We start from the raw sequence: 24,539 nt of genomic DNA on the forward strand, positions 1-24,539 counted from the left end.
TTTGTCTATCTTGTGCATTGCTAGAACTCTGGTTCTTACAACAGTGGCTGGCATATAAGAAGACTCAATAAATATTTGTTGACATAACAAATTTTAAAATACATCTGAGCATCCAAGTTTCAAACAGTCTGGTTTTACCTACATTGTTTTCTGTCTCCTCTCAGAAATTCTTTGGGGTTACACATCCTTCCTTCTGGACTATGGCACCTCTGAACCATCTAAGTGGCTACATGAATTCCACCTGTGGGGCAGAAAATTCCACAGGTGCCAACCGGGCTCGTCCACATGCCTACTATGCCTTGTCCTACTGTGCGCTCATCTTAGTCATTGTCTTTGGCAATGGCCTAGTGTGTGTGGCTGTCCTGAAGGAGCGAGCCCTGAAGACCACCACCAACTACCTGGTGGTAAGCCTGGCTGTGGCGGACTTGCTGGTGGCCACCTTGGTGATGCCCTGGGTGGTATACCTGGAGGTGAGTAGGCTCCAGGCTGTGTTGCTGATAATGACTGTGTTTGTCTGTCTGTCTTTCCTGAGTACCTGGGCTTTAGGGCTCAAACTACTCCTTGCTGTAGTCTAGGAATTGGAAAAGGAGGGAGAACTCTTGTTCTCCCTATAATGAAGGAATTGAAACTCTCAAAGGTGGCCACCATCCATCCACATCAGAACCAGGGAGTTGTGAATGATTCAGTTCCTGTGTGTCCCATACCCAGATGACTGGACATAAGTGGTAGGACTCTTCTAAAATGATTCTCTGTGCCAGCCATATCTCAGAGAAGTGAGAAGCTAGGGGAAGCAGTCTGACGTGCATCTTCATCTAGGTTCAACAGTTATGGGAGTGAGGGTGTGAGGTAGCAATACAGGGCAAGAAGGAAAAAGCATTAATGAATGAGAGAAGAGAAAGAATGGTCTGCAAATAGATCAGATTTCTCTCCATGGTTCAGTTGCCTTCCCTCTTGGCTCTTTCTTCCTGGGTACTGACTCCATAGATTCTGCTACTGAAGGAACAGGCTAAACCTGCTAATTTATGTTTTCTATGCCTCTGTTAATAGCGAAGAATCTTCCTCACTCAGAGAATGCAGCAGACCCTGGAGAATTCTGCAGAGAAACATTTCTTAAATTTGAAAGTATTTTCATTTAAAGGTGCAAAACAGAGTCAGGAGGTGATCAAGACAAAACATCCATTTTCTAGCAAGGAAATCAAGTACCTACAACTGTTCAAGAAATAGATATTCTTACCAGGAAAACATGCAATTACTAAAGAGGGTTTTTTTTCAAACTCCTTAATATGCTATTAATATTTCTCCTCTGTACTGTGTGTCATTCTAAAGAGATATCCAATGAAGGATCAAAATGATGCTATGATTAAGAGAAATTAAGATTCATCTAATTAATATTTCAGTTAATATTAATAGTAAAGGTGACAGTTAATTAAGTATGACATATCACGGGAGAGCAAAAGCTTTGAATATAGACTGCTATGCTAGTACCCATATTAAAGAATGGCTGGGAACTAAAATTAGACTGTGATCTCAATGGTGGGGGTGCATAAAGGAAAGAAATAAATAAAATAGATAAGGAAATGGAAAAGAAGAAAAATAAATAGGCTGATTGGAAGAGGTCTAAAAGCTATGGGGAAACTTGGGGGGAAATATGTTATTTATTCCTCCCAGTTAGGATAATTCTGACGGTGAAGGATCTTGTAATTATCTTGAGTTTTCTGTCAACTCAAATAGGCTGAATCATCTTTGAAGTCAGAGGCTATGCCTTTGTTCTTCTTTTCCTTAGTCCAAACATACTACCTGGTGCATAACATGTGCTAAATAAATATTTGATATGAATGACTAAAGGAACCTGCTCTGATATGTATGTATCATATGGGTGATTTCTACTTACACCATCTGCATCTACATTCATTGTTACAGGCCAACTTAGTGGGGAGGGCAGTGAAGTTTATTTATGTATATATATATATATATATATATATATCCAATAATAATGAGAAAGGGATTAGAAGCATGTGGTATTTCTGTTCAAGACTGAGGCACTAACCAGACACAGTGGGATACATCTGTAATCCCAGCAAAGCAGGAAGATGAGAGAAGAATCACAAATTGAAGGCTAGCCTGGGCAGCTTAGCAAGACCCTGTCTCAAAATATAAAATAAAAAGGGCTGGGGATATAGCTCAGTTGTAGAGCACCCTGCATTCAATCTCCAATAATGAAAGAAAAAAAAAAGAGAGGGAGGCACTTTAGATACTACCAGATTAAAATCCAGCATGGATTGGTCAGTGTTTCATAGTACCTCCACTGCCACCTCAAAATGCTTGTCTGTCTCTATACATGATAGAGATTCTTTAGTTGGCTAGAAGGATAAATATCAAGAAGAAATGCAGGCATAGGATCTTCATTCCAATGATCATTTCTATTCTTTCTGAAATAAAAACTGGGTTTTGGTATAGATAATAAAGTCACTCAGAAGCACGCTTTGGCCATCCATTTGTGATTGCTCCAGGACTGTGGTTGGACCACATTGGAAACCCCTGTAGGTACTGGCTTAGAAGAAAGTCATTGTGACTTTTCCACACTAGAAACCCATGGCCTCCCCTTCTAAACATACCTGCCAATAGAGATGATGTCTGCATTCTACTGCGGAATATGGGGAGGTGGCCAGCGCCTTGTTAGGGGGTTCTTCTTCCTGCCAAGGAAGGTGTAAGCCACTTAAGAAATTAAAGTATAGAATAATTAGTGAAAAAGACAAAGTCGGAAAGATAGTTTCAAAAAGGTGGAGCCCTTGATAGGTCCAGTCCACACAGGAGCTGGAGCTAGACAAATAGAAAATGGCTCCTGTGGCTTATTTAAGGGGTACATCAAAGGCAGGGATAAGGTTTCAGGGGTGGAGTCGTGCTTCGAGATGTCTTACTGTCAGCAGGTTGACTGACATCTTGGCAGGTCACATGCATTTCAGAGAAACTGTGTGGCTACAGCATGTCACCCCATCTCCTGTGCTATGTGGGATCTGGCTCAATAGAGCTCACAATGTGACTGGGCTGTCAACCAGAGGAAATGTCCACTGGAAGTTCCCAGGCACCAGATTCTCCTATTCATCAGGCTGTGATGGACTCTATAATCCACACACAGCTCATGGATGGCTCTCAACAGTGGAACCCAGAAGAGCAACCCAGTTTACAGAGAACCACATGAAATCTGCCCAAAGGCCTTAATGGAATTGATAGTAGTATCTATGGGTTTGCTGCCATGAGTAAAATTCTGATGCAGCTCTTGATTCTACTCTTTCTGTCCCCCACCAAAAAAAGAAAAAAAAATCGCTGCAAGGTTATTTGGTGTAGGTGTTCAGTAACCAAGAGCATGGTTAAAGAAATCTATATTCATTTTAAAAAATGGGAATTAGAGATATCTTTCTACTGAAAAATGGATTTTAGAGAACTCTTTTTGGGTCTTAATGAACTGTTCTCAAAGTCCTAGTCAATATCTACAAATCACTTTCTCCAGAATTCAACTGAGGATCCATTTGGATTAAAGACTTAGAGCAGATATCATAAATGGACAATTGGTTAAGATATTAGAAGTTTCTAGTTCTGAAGACCAGGTAGTCCTATCTTAACCAGTTTGAGTTTTTCTTAAATGTTTTCCTTTCTTTCCTTAGAGGCAGATGAGGTACCTTAATAAGAAAATAAGAGCACTTTGAGCCCTTACAAGGACTATGAATATATAAATCCACGTGCCTCAGAGAAGAGAAAAGTGGTACTCTTACTAATTTATAATAATGATGTGCAGTTTGAGGAGCTGCTCTAGTAATTCCTTGTTTATTACTAGGAATGATAGAAAGGGTGCAGTGTTGGCCACAAAGATTTCTGTGGGTTTAAGGACTACCAGGAAGACAGGACATTTGTGAGAAGGATACCATTTGGGGGCCAAATAATTCACCAAGTCCATAGTCTTATGTTCTTTAATTTCCATACATCCATCTTCTATGAAGGAAATGGTTCATTTTGCCAGATACTAGTATGTATGAGGTAGAAATGGTTTGGCTACAAATACTGGAAAACTTAACTAGCTGTGATTTAAACAAGGAGGGGAGTTACTTTTCTCAAGTACTAGAATTCTGGAACAAAGTAGTTCTTGGTGTTAATTTGGCTGCCCCATAGTATCATCATGACCATACTCTTCCATCCACCCTCTTCACTCTTCTTGGCAAGGTGGCCTATCTCTGCATCCTATCCTAGGATAACAAAGCCCCCAGGATCTTAGTAGTATCCAAAGATAGGATGGATGGAAACAGAAGAATGGGGAGAAAAGAGAAAAGAGAGGAGAGGAGAGAAGAGAGAAAGAGAGAGAGCCCTGGGCTCTATTTCAACTTGAAGCACTCCCTGAAGTCTTCACTTAAGTCTGACTGGTCAGAATCATGAAGCTACCTTTAGCAGCAAAGGAAGATAGAAAAGAAAATGTTAAAATTCAGATTTTATTTAAAAAGAAAAGATGGGGTGAGGAATAGCTGGGAAGTCGGCAATGCATTTCAACATAACATCACCTCTGTTGGAATTCTCTGGGGTGAATGCCATTCCAATACAGGGTCATTTTATGAGAACAACTCAGAACTGAGATTCAGATCACATGAAATTCAGTGAATAAAATAGACAAAAACAATACTTCTTGTATTGGGCTGACGTTAGGCTCAACCATCATTAATGGAGAGAGTACTTTGGTAACCAAAAGGTGTACTCCATAAATAACTTGCTGACACAATTGTAAGTAAAAGAAAGCACAACTCCATTTGACTTATGTTATAAACAATGAGTTGGCTTTCACAGGAACTTTAAAAGTCCTATGGTGTAGTGAGCTATAGGCACAGTTTGATCAAAGTTCCAAACTCCATTTCTCTATAATTTTCCCTGTTTTGCCTTCAAGCATATATCAACTTTATCAATAGGCAAAGGCTAAGCCACAGGCTTTTCATGCACACTATACCATTCACAGCAAGAGAGAAAATACATGCCCCAAAATTTCTATAAGTGTAAAGATGTACTCTGATGGACTGGTTTATGCCATATGATTTTTTCTGAACTAACCATCAGTTAGAAGAATCAGTTTAGCATAGGTTATGTGTTCCTTCTTTAGATCATATCTATGACTCCAGAATCTCATGGATTCTCAGTAGAATCCAGAAACTATTGAAAGGAAGGCATAGGACAATTCTAAGTGTGAACTGTAGTCAGCTGTCCTTGGTGGTGTTCGCATCACTAAGTCACTCAGGCACTCACACTTGGGCAGTACATAATGGGGGACTCACAGGGGCCAGCTGCTGATCCACTTCAACATTCTGTGTCCCCAGGCCTAGCAAAGAAGTTCAGAACAAAAACCAAGCAGGAGACTTCACAGGTTATATTTCAGAGGTTTGGAGGTTTGTCTGTCTAATTCAGTTTGCAGCATTTTCTGGAATACTCTTTTCAATGCCATACCAAATAGTTCTATCTCAGATTTCCTCTCAAGTTTTTAATTTCCTGCTTTACAGGCTGCAGTCTGTTTGGAGCTCCCTCTCCAAGCACAAACATCCCATTTTGTTCCACTTGGTTAAGCACCTTTTGTGATGTTTAATGCACTTACATCAGAACAGAAAGGAAAAATAAGTAGCCAGGGGAACATTAGAAACATAGACAGCCCCCAACTTTAATGGTTCAACTTACAATTTTTCAACTTTATAACAGTGTGAAAGCAATACATGTATAGTAGAAACTGTACTTTAAATTTTGACTTCTGATCTTTTCCCAGTCTATCCATATGGGATACAATAATCTCAGTGGTGCTGGGGGCAGTATCAGCAAGCCCCAGCTCCCAGTCAGCCACAGGATCCTGTTACTCCACAGGGTTCAGTATTGCCAAGCTATGATATTTGGCAGGTTGGCTGTATTAAGTGTGTTTTAAAATATTTTTAGTTGTAGATGGACACAATGTGCTTGTTTTATTCATTTACATTTATGTGGTGCTAAGGATCGAACCCAGGACCTCACACATGCTGGGCAAGTGCTCTACCTCCGAGCCACACCCCCAGCCATATATTAAGTATTTTTGAACTTACAATGTTTCTAGTTTCTGGTCGGGTATAGTGGCTCAGTAGGCTGAAGCAGGAGGATCACAAATTCAAGGACAGCCTGAATTGAGGAGGATCTGTACTAAATTCAGAGTAGTTGGGACTCAATATGGATGGGAGAAAAGCCTTAAGGAATAAGAAATGTACATTATGCAAAATAAAACAGGATGGGTTTAGTCAGAGAAACACACCATAGAAAAAGTGATCAAGGTCAGACAGAGATGACAGAAAAGAATGATGTTTAGAAACAGAGGAGCTTGTAACCTTTGGAGCTTGTAATGATATTAATAAAAATAACAAAGTCTTTTTAAAAGGGAGAGTTTTACCATAGTTTAAAAAAAAAAAAAAGATGATAGCTCTTGAAGACCTCCCACTGGAAAACAAAAATGAGATTCTCACAAACTCTTCACCAAACTCTGGATTTTGATTAAAGTCACAGGCTGTTAGTGCTGGAAAGGCTTACTGATTATTCTATCATCCTTTCTAAAGTGTGACTCAAACACAAGAAATTGCTGGCCACATCCTAGTGACAGGTTTTCTCTGGGATGGGCCTTGGAGTCTGAACTTACAAGGAACTCCTGCAGGATTCCCTTTGCTGCTGTAGGAGTGGCTTGTTCAACATAGAGACTGTTGAGTCTACCCAAGATCTACCACACAGGGGTTCCAGGGTGGCCCCAGAAGTCTGTTGGATTTGTAATAAGCTCCAGTCCCAGTCCCAGCCCAAGTGACTTGTACAACCAGCTTGTCATCTCCCAAAACAACATTTAGGAACCACTAACTTATAAAACCCATTTTATAGATGAGAAAACTGGAATTCAAAAAGGTGAAAAATCTTTATTTATACCCCCTTTTGTCCTGCAGCAAGCCCTTCCCCAAATAATAATAATAATAATAATAATAATAATAATAACAACAACAACAATAGGAAAAAGGAGAAGGTAGAGATTTTCTGGAAAAAAAAATGGAGTGAAGAGGCTAGTTAGAGAAGCACTTGCATCTTTTGCCCCTTGGTTAGCTCCCTAAAACAACTAAACTCCATTCCTTCAAAAAAGGGATTCTTAACCTGAGGATGCCATCCTCTTGAATGTAAATAAAATTACTTCTTTATTCTCACTAAGCTGAAATTGAGTGCTTCCTTCAATTATGAATGTAGGCATCAACCCTAGCAGAGGAAATCCTTGATGTCACTAGTAGAAATCACAGATATTTCCATTTTCAAATCACATTCTGGTTGTTGCAGACATCTTAAAATATTATTTAGATTCGTCATTACTTTGAAATTAGAGGGATTTGGGGCCTGCCACTAGATGTTGTTATTTAGTGAATTATTTTAAAAGTACATTTATGTGGTAATTGTATTCGATATCATTAGTATCCTTTGTGATCCATTGTATGTTTTACTTTGTGCCTTAAAAAACATTCCTGTGAGGAGAGCATATAGCCAAAAGACCAATGGCATAAGGAATGCATAATTAGATCTTTCTTAAGGACATCATTCTGAAGATAATGTTATACCCCCCAAGACCACTGTTTCCCAAACCTTCCAGGCAGTGAGAATCACTTGAGGGACTTATTATTTGGAGTGGGGTCTGAAATCATTTGTTTAACAAGAGCCTTGGGTGATTTGGGAAATGCTGCCTTATAATCAGTAAATTTGGGAAATGCTGCCTTAGGCTGTGTCTGTGGAAAATCAATAGCCAACTTCAGTACCTGAGGACTATGCTTGCTTACTCCCACCTTCTGTATTGCCAAAGGGAGTTAGTTAGATTCATTAGCAAGTAAGAGTAACACCACCTGGCTGCCTATAATTCTGAAGTGAGTTATTCATTAGAATTTAGAAGAAAGCATCAGGTCTCTAAAGAGCCTTACTTAAATCAATCAGATTTTTACTTTTTTTTTTCTGCTTTAAATTTAAGTGTCGCTTTACCTTTCATGATCTCCCAACACTTTGTACTTATCTCACTGTCAGCACTTAGCATATTACATCATTATTATTTTCTTAGTTTCTACCTTTTAGGCCCTCCATTCCCCACACCCACTCATACATTACTCCCCCTAACACACACACACACACACACACACACACACACACACACACACACACAGTCTTCAGAGACCCTGGGAACAAAAACAGTTTTAATTCATTTCAATACACTTTCCCAAACCAAGCATCCAGTATATAATGGGGCACTCAATAAAGAGTGGGTATATGAGGAAGTGAGTAGACAAATGTCAACTCTTTTCCTTCCTGTGATATTAGAACGGAGTTAAATTGTACACTTCTCAGAAGTGATGTGCCAAGATGCTGACCTCCAAGAGGCAGAAGAGAATCATGGTTGATATTAAGGGGGTAAATTCCAGCTCCTTTTACTAGTTGTGTCCTAAGGAAAATAACCCCTCTATGTCTCTATTTTCTATAAATTGGAAATCATATTGACCTCACTGGGTTGCTATGAGATCATGTGTGTGAGGGTTTCTGCTGCTCTTTGTTAATGCCTTACTATTATTTACATGGTATGGAGAACTATAGTAAAATATATATTTCTATTACAAGCCCACCAATTAGAGGCTCATTTTAATGAGTAAGCTCCAGGGAAGGCTAAGTGATGGCACCTTAGTGGGAATTACTTTAATCAGCTAATCAGGTTGTTTTCTTCTTGGCACTCAGCTGAGATCAAGGAGAGAATTAGAATTTTGATAGCATATTCTGGAAACAGGAAAAGAGGACAGCCAGAATGCCAGTTGCATTCTGGTGGAAGCCTGTAAGCCAGAGGACAGCAGTGAGAGGCTTGGCCCTCTAAGAGGGTTCCAAAGAAAGCTGTGGTGAGTGTCCTTTCACCTGGCTCCCAAAGGCAGCAGCCACCATTGTCTTTTACACTGTTTATCGAAACCCTGGAATAAAGACAATGAGGAAGGCATATCATTTTCTAGAAAGGAGATGGTACAGTCTGTCACACACAAATCCCTGAGGAGCACTTAATTTTCTCCTTGCTTCTTGTGTCTACCCACTTCCGTCCCTTTTGCAACAGCTGCCTGCCGGGGCTTGATACCTCCCTATAGCAAATACTAACCATCTACATTCCAATGCCCTGTCAGCCTCAACTGGCCTTACAACCTTGGCAATGTGCTTAATCTCTCTAAGCTTTAGTTTCTTTCTCTAGGATGATGGTAATAATAGTCCTGTCCATTTAAAATAACAACTCTGCTTAAAGGAATAATAGTTTATTTTGAGCAAAATGAGTGACCATAACATGGGGAACATGGATTCAAGTTACCATGAGTGACACATTCTGAGGTGGAAGAAGTTACATGTGCTTTTTTTTTTATAGCCACAGAATGAAGAACGTCACAAATCAACACATTCAACAAATACATTGGTGGGAACATCATTAGGTGGGCTACAATAAAATGGGAAGTTCTTTCATATAGGTTTCAGATGTAATCGCTTTTTAGTTTTATGGCTGATGGAGGCTAGAGGTCAGCTAAGGTTAGTAATACATTCCAAGAGGCTTACCTAATAGTCACAAGACTGTTAGGTCAGTTACAGAGGTTGAAAGTAAATGGCTATTTTTCTAAAGGGTCTAAGATAGTCCAAGATAATGTAGCTTTTGACCTGCAACATTCCATCTATTCACAATTATGATGTTCTACTCAGTCAAGGTCAGTCTGCAGAACATTTAAGAGAGATGTGGCTTTTTCAGAGACTTTTAGCTTCATCGGCCTCTCTCATGGGATTACATTCAGCACTAGAGGCCATGTACGGAAAGTGCTTAACAGAACATCAGGAGCTTAGTAAGCACTCAGTAAATGTTAGTTTTTAGAATGAATACACAGTATGTCCAAGACCATTCGATCCTCCAAAATATATTCCCATGCCTGGGCCCCACTCTAGGAGCTGGGCAAGCAACAGTGAACAAGTAAATATCTCTGCTACTATGGAGATGGTTAAGTAACCGTCATTTAATCTCTTATCAAATGAAACATTCTTCAAAAAGCACTAAGAGCATACGCAGTGAAAAAAACAAATTCAATTTTCAAAATCTAAAGTTTCAGTTATAGAAATTCCTGGAATGGGTCATGTGGGTGGATGACTCATGTAGAATAATTTTTCAATAAATGTAAAGTTTGTATTAACAGTATTAGGCTTTCATGCTGGTCTATAGTTCTTGTATTCCAGAATGCCTTGCTTCCCAGTTATCTTGGAAGTTCTTTAAGGAGAGACTCTGTAATACATTTTTTAAACTTCTTAAAACACATAATGTCCCCTCCTTGTACAGAATAAATATTAGGAGTTTTACTGGTACTTGTTCTATTAATGCATGAGTAAATGAATGAGCACCCGGCAAGTTCTGAGTTTGGCTATTGTCCTAACTATCCTCTCTCATCAACACTCCCCCCAACACACAAACACAATTATGGGGAGAAAAAGTAGTTTTAAGACCAAATTAAGACCTAAGTTGACTAGTAGACATATGTTGAAATGAAATTTAGGATATAAAATTCAACTTCGAGGAGATTTTATAGCATGTAACTGTCCTTTGTGATAAGCAAAGTCATCCTTCATTTTCTCTCTCACTTAAATCCTTGTATGATTATGACTGTTTAGATCAGAATATTTCCATCTCCCTTTCAAAAGTTTTTCATTCTCAGAATTCCTGTAAATTCACATTAGGACTTTATTTATATAAAGTAAAATGACCGAACTAAAAGAAAGTAAATCCATAACCAAAGTGAACAAAAATGATGACTTCATCATATGTTTTGACTTTCCATTGTTGCTTTTAAACTAAAACCCTCTGGTCAGCATTTCCCAAAATATACTTGAGATGACCAAATATAGAGAAAATGGGAGGCTCAAAAAGAAATGAATCCAAAGGGAAGAAATTGTTAGGAAGCAGAAGGATAGACAGACTTTCAGGTCCTTGCTTTATTGGGATAAAACAGAAATGAAGGGTAAAGAGAACTGGTTATACAAGAAGAGTCTTGGAGATAAGTGCTGAACAAAACAGCAACATCTTTATGCACATTTAGTCAGTGTTTTTCTTTTTCTTGAGAAGCCATCTCAGAGGCCACCATGCCTATTTTTTACTCTTCCTTCCTTTTAAAAAGCCATGGGGCATGCTCAGGAAGGGCATCATGAACACACAGCCATCCAGAGGCACTGTGTCTCATGGGCTTCTCCTTGAGAATCATGGTCCCCAAATGGCAGCCCCATAGGCAGGAAGATGGCAAATGCCCAAGGCCCCAGGGCCCATGAACGGCAGTTTGTGGACATTTAGAAAGTGAGAATCTTCCTGGAACATTTTCCTGGTTCAACTAGGTTATGTAAAAGTCTAAAAAGTAAAATGGAAATTCTTTAGAATTTAAATTAAATTACTAAATTCCTGACTTTTTGTAAGTATGAAGACGAGGTTATGGAGTTTGGAACACATGTAAAGGCATGAGGTCAGAGCCATCCTTGCTAAATCCACGAGGGATAGAGAGAATTCATGCTCCCTTCCAATTCCCTGGACCAGCCTTTTCCCCCACCTCTTGGTGACTGGGATGTGGCAGTGGGGGTCAAAGGCAGCCATTTTGATATACACTTCGTTTATATAGGTTCTTATAGGTATTATTTCAGGATGCTTCCAAGATTTCAAACCAGAAGCCACACAGATTTTGCTTTGGAGTTATCTTTTATGAAAATGTGTTCTTAGCTCTTTTCCTGGGGACATGGTGAGCTCTCTACTAGGTAGCTCTTTGGCTACCAGCTGGGCATCTCTGGACATATCACTGAACCACCAGGAGTGTTTCTGTTTTTGACTTGATCAGTGATTCTCAAACCTTGGTATGTCTAAGACTATTTATTTAATAATGAAGATTCACAGGCCCCCAACCATAGATTCAGATTCACTAGGTTTATGGAGGATTCAGAAATCCACATCCTTAATGAGTAACTCACTGTGGACCACAATGCACTAATTTATTTGGAAGATCACTTCCAGCATTACATCCTAACATTCTGTGAATTTGTCCCTTCTTTAGCATCCAGTCTTGGACAGCCTGGCATTCCCTCGGCACTCATCTGCCCTACGGTAACAATGGTACCAACAACAGGCAGGGAGCAGGGAGGGAATATGGGCATCTGTGCTGAGAAACACAAGGGAGGTAGAAGAGTTGGTTGGGTGGTTGTTCCTTAAACTGGAAAAACTAACATCCTTTTCATTTATGACACCCAGGTAACAGGTGGAGTTTGGAATTTCAGCCGCATTTGCTGTGACATTTTTGTTACCCTGGATGTCATGATGTGTACAGCCAGCATCCTGAACCTCTGTGCCATCAGCATAGACAGGTAGGGCTGGGACTCCCCTTCCATGCTTTGGAGAGAGGAGCCCAAAATTGGGGGGAGGAGGCACAGGCTTTGCATTCAAGATCCTGGGATTACTTCCAAATAGTACTTGCCACTGGGACATTTTTTCCCTCTCATCTCTTTATTTTATTTTATTCTGGGGGCTTTTTTTTGGGGGGGGGAGGTTATTACTAGTATTGAACACAGGAGTGCTTCACCACTAAGTTACATCCCCAGTTCATTTTTTCTTTTGAGACAGGGTTTTGATAAGTTGCTTAGGGCCTACATTGTCCAGGCTGGCTTTGAACTTGCAAACCTCCTGCTACAGCCTCCTGAATCTCTGGGATTACAGGAATGCATCACTGGGCCCGCTCATTTTCTTTTAAATTATGGTTTGCAGGTGAGAAGAAACAAGAGAGAAATTATTACTCTATAAGCTTTCCCAGCCTTTCCTCTCCTCCAGACCCATAAAGAGGGTTTGCGTTTTCACCACCTTTGGGGGCTTTTTGTGATTTATAATTGGAAGGAAAGGGAGGAGGGAGGAGGGAAGAAAAGGACAGCGGTGAGCTGACTGTGTTGGTAGGAAATTTTGTAGCTGACTTATTTGTTTGTTCACTTGTTTTTGGTGAAACAGGTAAGGAGGATGGGTGGAAGAGACAGGAATAGGAGTATTTTCAGGAGGGAGAGAAAGGGAATTTTAGAAAACAAGGCTATGATCTATAGATTTTCCTCACAAAGTTTAAGAAAAGCAAGTAAAGAACGATAGGTTTTTAAGATTTGGTGTTTGTCCAGGCGAGGTGGTGCATGCCTGTAATCCTGGCTTCTCGGTAGGTTGAGATAAGAGGATGGCAAGTTGGAGGCCAGCCTTGGCAACTAAGCAAGACCCTGTCTCAAGAAAATAAAAAGAGCTGGGGATGGAGCTCAGTGGCAGAGCATTCCTGGGTTCAAGTCCTTGCACCGAAAAAAGAAAAAAAAAAAGTATTTTGGCTCCTGGAATTTTGGTTCTACTCTCTGTGTATTCCATCTGAGCAACACCACTTTCTATGCTTAAGAGTACCTGAATTCATTGCCCTTACTCTGGGTCCTTTGTTCCTTGATTCGTCTCTCCTCCTCCTCCTCCTCCTCCTCCTTCTTCTTCTTTTTGTCTTCTTCTTCTCTTTCTCCTCTCCCCCACCCAAGCCTTAGATTTACCAGGCATCAGCAGGCCCCCTGAGAGCTCTGTGGGAAGGAGGTGGTCTTTGAGCCTCTGCCCAATGCTGACAGTCAAGAGCCTCCAAGGTTCTCTTCTGAGTCCTGAATGTCCTCCCTCTCTTTTCATCTACTCTCTTTTTCCCAATAGTATAGTCCATCTACTCCACAGTTCCAACAGGTGACCCCAAATAAGATCTGACATTCATTGAGAATTTACCACATTGTGCCAAGTTTTCACATGCACTATTTCATCTTAATGATGACTCAGGTACTATTCTAATCTTCCTTCTTTTAAAAATTTTGCCAAAGTCTTGCATCTAGTATAGAGCCATGCCAGAATTTGAATTCATGTCTCTTTGATTCCAAATTAATACTGTTAAGTTTTGTGCTAATGTCACCAAATCTCCAGTTATACCCCTACCTTTTCTCCTGAATTTCAGATATCCCAATGGCTCCTATAATACAAAAAAAAAAAAAAAAAAACTAAAACACCAAACCATCTTGACTTAGTGACCTCTCACTGACCTTACTGACACCATCTTTGTCCTAGAATTCTGGGTTTTGTTTCACTCCTCTGTCTTCCTAATCTCCCATAATCAAGCAATCTAAGTGTAGAGATTCTACAATTTTCAGATTTGCCTCTGTTTCCTTTCTTACTGCCCCTAATTACTTTAGACACCCATGACCTCTCACCTGAACTTCACGGCTTTCTAACTGGTCTTTCATGCCATCAGAATTCCCCAGAAGTATAGCTCTAACTTCCATTGCCCTTCTCAAAATCTTTCAATGTCTCCTTGATCCATGGAATAAAAACTAAAATTACCTCCACAGTCCAGGATTCAATATGGTCTCAATTTCCACAATATGGTCTCAATTCACTTTTTCAATATTTTTTCTTTTGGGGTTTCCTTCTATTCTTCCCATGCTCCAAGGTCTATCAGAACAGCCTCCTTTTCCATAAAGCCCTTCTGAATTCCTGTCATTTTACTGAGTCACCCTGAGACCTCATGATGTTTTCTGTGTGACTGTTGTGGCATATCCAGCCTGCCTTTTCTCACACGGCTCAATGCTGTGTCCTCAACAGCACCGGCCCTCAACTTGCTTCCGTGTGCTGAAGGGGAACTTTGAACAATAACCAAAGAACAGATATGAAAATCCCTGCTGATGCTGATACCGCAAACCAACTAGCCAACTGGATTTTTTTTTAACATTTGATTAACTAGTCAACTGAGAAGGAAAATTAAAGAACAAGTCTATAATGCTGGAAAGAATGCCATTTAAGAGTGTTTTAAAATAGAAGATAGGTTACATAATTCTGTAAATATACCAAAAACATTGAATTTTACTCTTTAAGTGGATTAATTATGTGAATTACATTTCAATAAAGCTGTTAAAAAATGAAGAGATAGGTATTTTATAATATTTTTTAGCTCTAACATCTAAGTCCGTTGTGTAATTTCTGGACACGTAGTTACATGTTTTAGGGAATATATTATTTATAGAAATTGTGGGCTGCAGCTGGTTTGCTTTATCAGGGCCTCCACCACCCTAAACTCATTTTAGCCCTAGGTCCTTCTCACCTGTCAATCTCCCTGCTGTGCCTATTGGAGAACCTTGAACAAAGAGTATTAAACTGAATTCAATGGTCTCTGGCTGAGAGTAGACATGTTCATACCACAAATAAGCATCTTTGGAAAGGACATGAAAGGATGGGAGAAGATTAACCTTGGAAGGAGGGAGAAGAGAGTTTAAAGAGAGTTCTGGAGAGAAGCTGAGACAGCCCCTCCCACCCCTCTTGCCCACACACATTCACACACACACAAGTGGTATGGGTGCAGCGAGGAGGCTGTGCCCTGCACAAGGGTGTGGGAACAGAGTGCAGCCAGCCCTTCTCAAGCTCTGAGGCATGCCACGAGAGGATGCCTTTCTGTAATTTGCTAGCCAGGAGGGGGCACTTGTCTCTAATTTGCACCAACAGCGCCATTTTGCTAGCAGCAGCCATGCTTAACACACACTTCTACTTTTACCACTGAAAACACCATCAAGAATAAACCTTGAATTGACTGCTGTCCCATATAGGAAAATTCCCATAATGCATAGCACTCACTACTTGAAACCTGGCAAGGATGAGCTATGCCTTGAATCCCAGCAGAGGAGGCTCCTCTAGGCTTGTACTTCATTACAGATCAATCCTCACCAAACCTCAAAACATAGCCCCCTCCAATTTTAGGAATGAAAATAGGTCTCAGAAAAGCTGTCTCCATTATCCTTCACAGCAGTTTGCTGTACACAGCATTAAAATCTGTTCATGTGATGCCAAATAGCTGGTCAATTCATTAAAAATGCAGTCATTCACACAGACCTTTGGTCTTCACACAATGCCAGTCACCAGTCTGACAAACTTGACCAAATGGATTCAGTATTTTTTGGTCATGAAGCCCCAGTCCGTAATAACAGGGTGGTAAGAGAGATAGGAAAGAAAAGGAAATGATAAAAGGGGTTTTGAAAGCAAGTAATACTATTGTCATTAGATTCTGAGGCACAGCTCTGGATACTTGGATTAAAGCCGCTTTTTCTTTTTTTAAAAAAAGCAGAGTGGGAAGTCCTTGGAGCACAAGCCCCCTCCCCTGGGGTTCCATGCCTTCCTAGTAGGTCAGCCCCCTCCCACCGCATCCTGGTTCAGAGCTAACTAGGGGATACGGCTGAGAATGTGTCAGAAGAGGAGGACACGACCAAGCGGTGAAAATTAGAGTCCTCCGAGAGGAGCCCAGGAATAATGCAACCAAATTCATTCACCAGGGAGTTCTTTAAGTGGCTCTCAAATGGCACCCATCACACAGGCATGCCTCTGCGCCTTTGCAGTGAGCACAATAGGTACCAGATGAGTCACAGGCACCTTGGATTTTTAGTTTGCATCTAAATAAGCACTTTATATTTGCAAAGGGCTTTCCAGTCATTTGCAAAAAGCTTTCTCCTTCAACAACTCCACGAGGGGAGTCCACGGAACTAAAGATTTATTGAGCCCCCTGTCTGACCAAATAAAAGGTGGTGAAAAGCAGCCCTCACAGAGCTCTGGGGCTCATTAAACCCAGGCGGGAGTTAGAGTCAGGCCCTCCCACCCAGGCCAGCCTCTTTCCTCCCATTGTCAGCTTCCTGAAGAGGCACCCTCGTCAATTCCACCCCCCACCCCATCGCCCACTTTGGAACTGGCCTCTGGGTGGAAATCAAACTCTGTCAGGGTACTGAGACCTTCAGTAGAGTGACAAGCCACATAGACCCTGCTGATGGAATTGTGAGTCAGAAGATACATTGCAGTTAATTCATTTAAACAAAAGTGCTCAATCCTTGCAGCAGTCCTGTAGCCGAGTCCAAAATTTTTCTCAAAAGACCCCCACTAGTATTCTCTGAGTTGCAATCAGTAGCCCCTTTGCTATGGCAGCCCACCTCTATAGGTTCCATTCCCTTGGACTATGTGAAGCACATCCGTCTACCTAGCACAGAATACCCTGGCTAGTTCTGTGCTAATCCCAACTTGCATGAGTCTAAAAGTAACAACAGTAACAATGTTACCATTATTTCCGCTGTTGCTATGTGCCAGACACAGTTTTTTGTTCATTATTGCCCATCCTCACAGCAATCCAGCCAGGTGAGTCCATTATCTCCACTTTACAAATAAAGCTTCTGAGGCTACAATGTGTAGGTAAGCCTCCCAAGATCAAGCTGGTAGATGCAAGGGTAAGGATTCAGTTACCCTCCTGCTGCTACAGCACACTGCCCCACATGGAGACAGAAGTGTGAACCTCACTCTGGGTCCTAGCTATAGAATCAACTGCCAGGCTAAAAGTCTAGGCGCTACCACTTAATAGCAAAGTGACCCTGGGCAAGTCATTTAACTTGACTCGATCTCTTTATCCATTTAGTGGAGATAAAAACTACCTCAAAGGAGTTTAGAAGGATTCATGAATTGTAAAACACTACTATTTGTAAAACAGTTCCAACAGTGCCTAGCACACAGAAAATGCTATCTACTCATTTATTTGATTAAATAAATAAATGTTAATATTCGCTGATCGTGAGGAGTAAGACAATCATAAGAACTCACTGATACAAGTACTGATCTCTTAGGGTACCACAGTAAAAATGACAATGACAATAACAATAATAATAATACTGTCTTTTGAATATTAAATATGTACAGGCATTGTGCTAAAATATTTTTTAAAAGCTACAGATAACCTCCTTGAATATTTTTTAACAGCCCTATTGGACAAGTATCATTATCCCCATTGTACAGATGAGGAAATTGAATCAAGAAAGTCAAACCACTGGCTATGGCCCCATTAGTAAGCCGCAGAGCCGAGATTCAGGCCCTGCACTCAATCTGCCTCTCCTGCGGCTGCACTTGACCATGGTGCACAGAGCCAGCACTGCAGAGTAATCCACACCAGGAAGGGCCTAGAGAGCTAGGAGCCCGGGCACAGCGAGCGACAGGGACGACCCGCCAAATGTGTGGAGTGTGTCTGCGCCGGGCTGCGGCCCTGGAGCACCGTAGATAGCGCTGCAGGCCTGACCGTCCAGGTGGCCCCTGGCCCAGCCTTCCTCTCCCTCTCTGGCCAAGTGCGGCAGCGCGACTCTCGGGGGCTTTGACTGGCGCTCGCAGACGGTCTGTCGTCCGGATCGGGCCGAGAGGACACCAAAAGCTAAACAGTCTGCCGGGGTGGAAATTCGGGGTCCCTGCAGGGGGTCCAGGAATCAAGGGGTCGGGTTTTCCCTCTCTGCCTCCCCACGGAGCCTCGAGAGCCCCCAGGTGAGCAATGAACTTCTCACCCCGGCGGACGGGCAGAGTTCTTGCTGCATTATGGTGCCCTCCGATGGCTGATTCTGGAACAGCCTCGATGTCTCAGTCACCTATGGCAAGCTTGGGCCCCCTTTTATTGTTTCATCATGTTTGAAAAAGAAAAAAAAAAGTGTAATGTGACAGTGGTGAATTGTATTCTCATCTTTCACTTCTTCTTTCCTATGTTAACAAGTTAGAATCTTTGACAGAAACTTTCCCTAATGCAGACTTTTTCAAATTCATAAGATGCATTTGCTTGTTAAAAATACATATTCCTGGGTTCCACTTCAGAAGTACCAAATCAAAATCTCCACAAACGTGTCCTAGAAGTCTGCATTTTAATAGGACCTCCCTTCTTCCTCTTCTCAGTTAACCCCAGGCAATTAAAAAAATCAGCTAATTGGGGAAACTGTCCTGGGTACCCACAGTGCTAAGTACAACTCACCCTTGTCATTCTGACTTTAAGTATTGAGTAGAGATGCCCTTGTGAGGGAAGGGTGAACTCGGGAAACATACTGGCCTAGCCCAACTCAGTTGGCTGCTAAACTTTGGGTCCAGCATTAACCTCCTTATATCTCTGATCCCTACTTTATAAAATGGAGCTAGGTGGGGTTCCCTATATTTGTTGGTCCAGTGAATTAGTGGAGTCTCCAAGGAGTTGCTGGACATTAAAGTGTACAGATTGAGGAAATTAGTGTGCTAGAGCCAGCTTGTAACAGGCAGCAAGAACTGATTGGTAAAATTGTAGGAATTTTTTGAGTCAGTTATTAAGTCTTTGGTGGTGGTTTGAAATGGGCAATAGTAGATACACCTACATCATAGAAAATGCAAGTGTTACAAAGCAGGGACCTTTTTACCTGGAGAACCAGCTGTTAGCCATTACCAGCACAATCCTGTGAATGCACAGGATGGTCAGGTTCACTATGTGATGTGAAAGAAATGGAGAGACTTTGCCTAACTGCAGGTCTGGGTCAGAGGAAGTGGGTCCCATCTTTCCTTCCCCTGCCTTCAACTAATTGTTAGGCCATGACAGCAGATGCCTCAGGTCACCACTAAGGGCAAGGCCTTGGTAGCTATATTTGACTTGAAAGTCCAGCCATTTAAAGTCCTGAGGAGAGTGGGAGGCCTTGAGAAACACCAGATGCTACTTGCCAGCTCCTGCACATACAAGGCAGGGATTCAAGGGAGGACATGTGTGTGCCTCAGAAGAAGGGAACTGGATTGTCATGACCTCCCTGGGGGGTTAGTGCTGGGATCTCAATTTGACCTTATTTAATAAAGACCCTATTTCTCCCTCTTCAGAAAGAACCCACCTTTGTCATGCACTATGGTGCCTCTTATGGTTTGGATCTGCAATGTCCCCCAAAGGTTCATGAGTTGAAGTCTTGGTCCCCCAATGCAGTGGTGTTCATTGGTGGCACTTCTGGGAAACAACTTGGATCATGAAGACATCCATTGGTGTCTTCATAGCTGAAGGGCTATTAAGAGACGGGGCCCAGTTGAAGGAAGTAGAACACTGGGGGCTTGATATAGAAGAGTATATTTTGTCCTTGAACTCTTCCCTACTTTCCTCTGCCATTCTCTTCTGCAATAATATTTTTGCCTTGGAGCCAGACAACCATGAGCCAAAATAAATTTTTGTTCCTTTAAGTTGATTTTCTCAGGTACTTTATCACATCAATAAAAAGCTAACACTGCCAAAGACAACTCTTGCAGAGTTTGCCTTCACCTCAGAACTCACAACTGTCTGTCTTTGAGCTGTTCTTTTAGGAATTCAAATGTTAACATTCTAAAATTAGATGCATAAGAGAGAGATTCCAGCAGCATTGGAGCACAGGAGCTGGACAAACAGGAGAAATATCAGAGAGCATTGATCAATACCCATCAGACCAACATCTGTCCTTCCCTCCCTCAGTCCCAAGCCTTGAGGTACCCAACAAGGGTTAAGGGAGCTACAGCTCCAAATCTGGCCCCCAAGTTCCCTGAAAACAAAGAAGACAAAAAATGTTGATCCATGGCTAGGACCAGACATATCTTAGATCCCTTGAACTTTGCTAGGATTAGAACTGTTCTCATGGCCCATGAGGCAATTAGTCAACAGCTACTTACTACTTTCTCTGTGCAATGACCTATGGGGAATACCAAGACTATATAATGATTTGAGCCATTGAGTGACTTCAATCACATGGGGGAATCAAGACCTGCAAGCAAGAGGGCAATGTAACTGATTGGCATAGGAGTAGTATGAGTTCAGAGGGAGAGGTCTTTATAAGGTAAAAAGGCCAGGGAAGATTGCTGGAGAGCTCATCTGAGATTAAAGGAAAGCAAGATTGAGTTTTGGAGGGAGGGAGAAAGGATAATGGATGGAACGAAGACACCAGTCTCCAACAATTGTAGAGTGCCCATCACGAGGCCTGTTTGTCTGGAGCATGAGCACGTGTCAGGAACTAATGGGGGTTAGGTTGGCAAAATAATGAAGTCATGTTGAAGGAGATTAACTTTGACCTGTGGGTATAAAAATAGCCAATGACAGTGTGTTCATTTACTACTGGAATATTTTCCCCCGCCCTCAGTAAATGGACAGCTCCCTCTTTTCTTTGCCCAGTTGTTGTTGGTTTGTCCCTTCTTTACCTCCTCCATTGTTCTCTAATGTAGCAACCAGCTTCCTTCATGGTACTTTTTATTTTATATTACCACATTTGTTTGCTTTTTATGGTTCATTGGCTCTGCTTGACTCTAGGCTCAATGAGGACAGGGACAATGTTCCTTTCACATAGTTCTATATTTCCAGAGTAAGGTCTGGTATGTGGTAGAAATTCAATAAAATTGAATGAAAGGTAAGTGAATGAATGGGGAAAGAATATGGAAGGGTCAATGGAAAGTTAAAGGGCCTAAGTTTTGAGTAGAGATGGCTTGAGGAAGGCAGAACATGGAACTAGAGTAAGGGGTGTGGGGCGCTGGGGAGATGTTTCAGACACCTAGAGTTTGCAATGACTAGAGAATAGTCTTTCAGGCAAGTCCAACAAGCAGCTGTAAATATGTATGAGGAGTTGCCTCAGAAAATACAGTTTCTAACTAAAGAACTAGGCTCTGACCATGTAAAAGTATAAAAACTGAATTTTAAATTTAGCCTTCATTGGATATAACTCAACTCTATTCTCATAACTCTATTTATTAATTGGAATGGTATTCACTCAGGGGGTTTGTCCGGTGTTGTGAATTTTCTTCTCCCTTCTGCTAGAGGAACTCACCAACTCAACTCTCTGCTCTTTGCAAGCACTTAGACAACCTGTGGGAAGAGCACTGAGGCAGCGTGGTCCTGTTTGCCTGGATGCAGTTTCTTAAGGAAGACACCCTAGCATACCTGAACATTGTCTCTCCTTTTGAGCTCAACATGGGCTCTCAGAAAAAAGTGCAGAGAAGGACGGCTCAGGCCTCTTCGAACACAGAACTAGAGTTTGGAGGAGCTACTGGATCTGATGTAGACCAAGAGGAAGTTGTGGATGAAAGAGCTGTACAGGATGTGGAATTATTGTCAAGTCTGATCCAGGAAATCTTGGACTTTGATCAAGCTCAGCAGATGAAATGCTTTAATAGTAAATTGTTCCTGTGCAATATTTGTTTCTGTGAGAAGTTGGGTAGTGAGTGCATGTACTTCTTGGAATGTAGGCATGTGTACTGTAAAGCCTGTCTGAAGGGCTACTTTGAAATCCAGATAAAAGATGGCCAAGTCCAATGCCTCAATTGCCCAGAACCAAAGTGTCTTTCAGTGGCCACTCCTTTCAAAGTTCAGCACAAGTGGAGGCAGAAAGCAAATGGTGTATTCAAAGGGGTTAAAATTTGTATTAGGACAGGAGTAGGGATAAACATCTTCTTTGGGCATAGTCCAGTCTGGAAAAGTGTGGGACAAGGAAAGGCACCCAGAGCAGCACCCTGAGCTTTCAGAGTGAAGGGCATGTGGCTGCCAGGCTGGTTATGCTGGGGGCATTGACCAGAAGCTCCCCAGCTGCTCCATGTTGCTGCATTAACATTTTCATTCTCATTCCCTTGCTTTGCTCATCTTCTCCAAAAGAATGTTCTTCATCTCTCTTACCTTGACCTTTCTACACTTTTCATCCAAACACTTTTCTAACTTTTCCAATTAAAACGTTCTTCCCCTGCCATATGTATCAATCTAATTCTTTCTCTAGTAACCTCTTTGAATTTGTCTTCTCAGCAACACTTCCCCTTCCTGTCTCAACATGCCTACCCTCTCTCCCTTCCCTTTTGCAGGTATACTGCGGTGGTCATGCCAGTTCACTATCAACATGGCACTGGGCAGAGCTCCTGCCGACGCGTGGCTCTCATGATTACAGCTGTGTGGGTACTGGCCTTTGCCGTGTCCTGCCCTCTCCTCTTTGGCTTCAATACCACAGGTGAGATTGATGGTTTCACATTCAGTACCTGAAATTCAGCACACCTGAGTGACTTTGAATGGTGGCCAACCCTGACATTTCTGATCCCTGGTCAGTGTACTTTGGAATCAATTGAGTATGCTATAGACTGCAATGCTTGGGCCTTTGTTGGGCATAAATAAAATAAATACAAAGCCAAACCTCATCAATCATTGGCATAAGGGTAAAGTTTTACCCTGATTAATGAAAAAGTCTTTGAAAAGAAATATAATTTTGAAAGACATATCATTGTACTTATTTGAAGACATATAGCAGTAAAAACAACTAATCTATGTTAACAATTTAGGTGAGGTTTGCCTAAAGATGACAATTCATAACAGATGTGTGATGTAAGTTAACATCATAAAAGTCCTGGGGCATAGTATATGTTTCTTTTAACCATTTCTGACACTTGGGAACTAGTATAGATTCCAAAATTACTGAAGTATTTTTTTTAATATACAAAAAGTGTGGCTATGATAGTTGGCACATGATATATCTTCTACTGGATGGATGGATGGATGGATGGATGGATGAGTAGATGCATGAATGGATGGATTGGATGCATAATGTGTATATGTGAGATGTTTGAGATTTTAAGCATATGACACCATTCCAAATTGATACCTCCTATGAATCAGTGTGTTTTTTGTCTGACCCATGTCCATCTCAGCCTCAGGAAATTCATATGATGAATGAAAGCTATGACAATATAACTTGTTAAGAGATAACTGAATTAGTAGAGTTCTAGTGTTCATCTGGATTTCTTATTTTGTCCATCTGAATTGATTCATTCAATTCCTACTATGTTCCAGATTGGTGAATTTCTGGTGTACATGTACTAGTCACATAGCCAGGTGCTTATGTATATGCAGATATTATAAGTAACATAGTACATCCAAGTACAGGCAAATCCTAAAGTAAAAATAATTTTCCAAATGTCATTTCCTGGACAATGATTTAGCGGTCAGAACATATTAGGAAAATAGGTTTTGGAGTCAGAAAAGTCTAGGTTCAATCTCCAGTTCTATTTATCAGCTATGTCTCCTTAAACAAGCTACTTTCCTGAGTTCAGTTTCCTTATTGGTAATTTTGGGATAATAATACGGTGGAGTATAAACTTGAGTAAATTCAAATATAATAGATTCAGTCTGTATATTTTGTCAGAAAGTTTTCAAAATTTATTTTTACATTTGGTCCCCTACAAATAAGTCCAGTGACTTCATCTCTAAAATTATACGCTCCATATGAGCTCTATAACATATGACATATTAATATATGTAGCATTCATCTTTACTTATTACTGTTCAGGGTTATAATAAAAATCATGCATATCTTTATATGTGATTTAGGGGATTTTTCAAAGCAAATTTCAAGTCTATATAATTTTTACTTCATTCATTGATCTTAGAATCTAACCTTACATACATTATAACTTCACCATACCTCCTTCATAGAGACATTTTGGGATAAAAAAAGGATTAAATTGAGATAACATCCGTAAACATGCCAAGCATATACCACCTACTCAAAATCTTCTTTCACTGTCACTTAAAGGTTAAGTGTCCAAGTAACCAAAAAATATTTCCCTAGGTAACCCAGAATATTCACAAAATATGATTGTTATCATTTGCTATTTTGATGTT

The 24,539-nt window shown here is 41.0% G+C and overlaps 1 protein-coding gene across 2 annotated transcripts in view; it reads left to right on the forward strand.

The window, feature by feature from the left end:
* The first annotated feature begins 200 nt into the window (after window positions 1-200).
* Drd3 (dopamine receptor D3) overlaps window positions 201-24,539 on the forward strand; it is a 36,528-nt gene continuing 12,189 nt past the window's right edge. For both annotated transcript variants that reach the window (XM_046425208.2, XM_046425209.2), the window contains exons 1-3: window positions 201-470; window positions 12,323-12,435; window positions 22,733-22,875. In XM_046425208.2, the coding sequence (XP_046281164.1) occupies window positions 201-470; window positions 12,323-12,435; window positions 22,733-22,875 (526 nt within the window). The remainder of the gene's footprint in view (window positions 471-12,322; window positions 12,436-22,732; window positions 22,876-24,539) is intronic.

The sequence above is a fragment of the Marmota monax genome, unplaced genomic scaffold (genome assembly GCF_021218885.2).
Source record: "Marmota monax isolate L192 unplaced genomic scaffold, Marmota_monax_Labrador192_F-V1.1 WCK01_AAM20220418_F8-fsc00119, whole genome shotgun sequence".
Taxonomy (NCBI): domain Eukaryota; kingdom Metazoa; phylum Chordata; class Mammalia; order Rodentia; family Sciuridae; genus Marmota; species Marmota monax.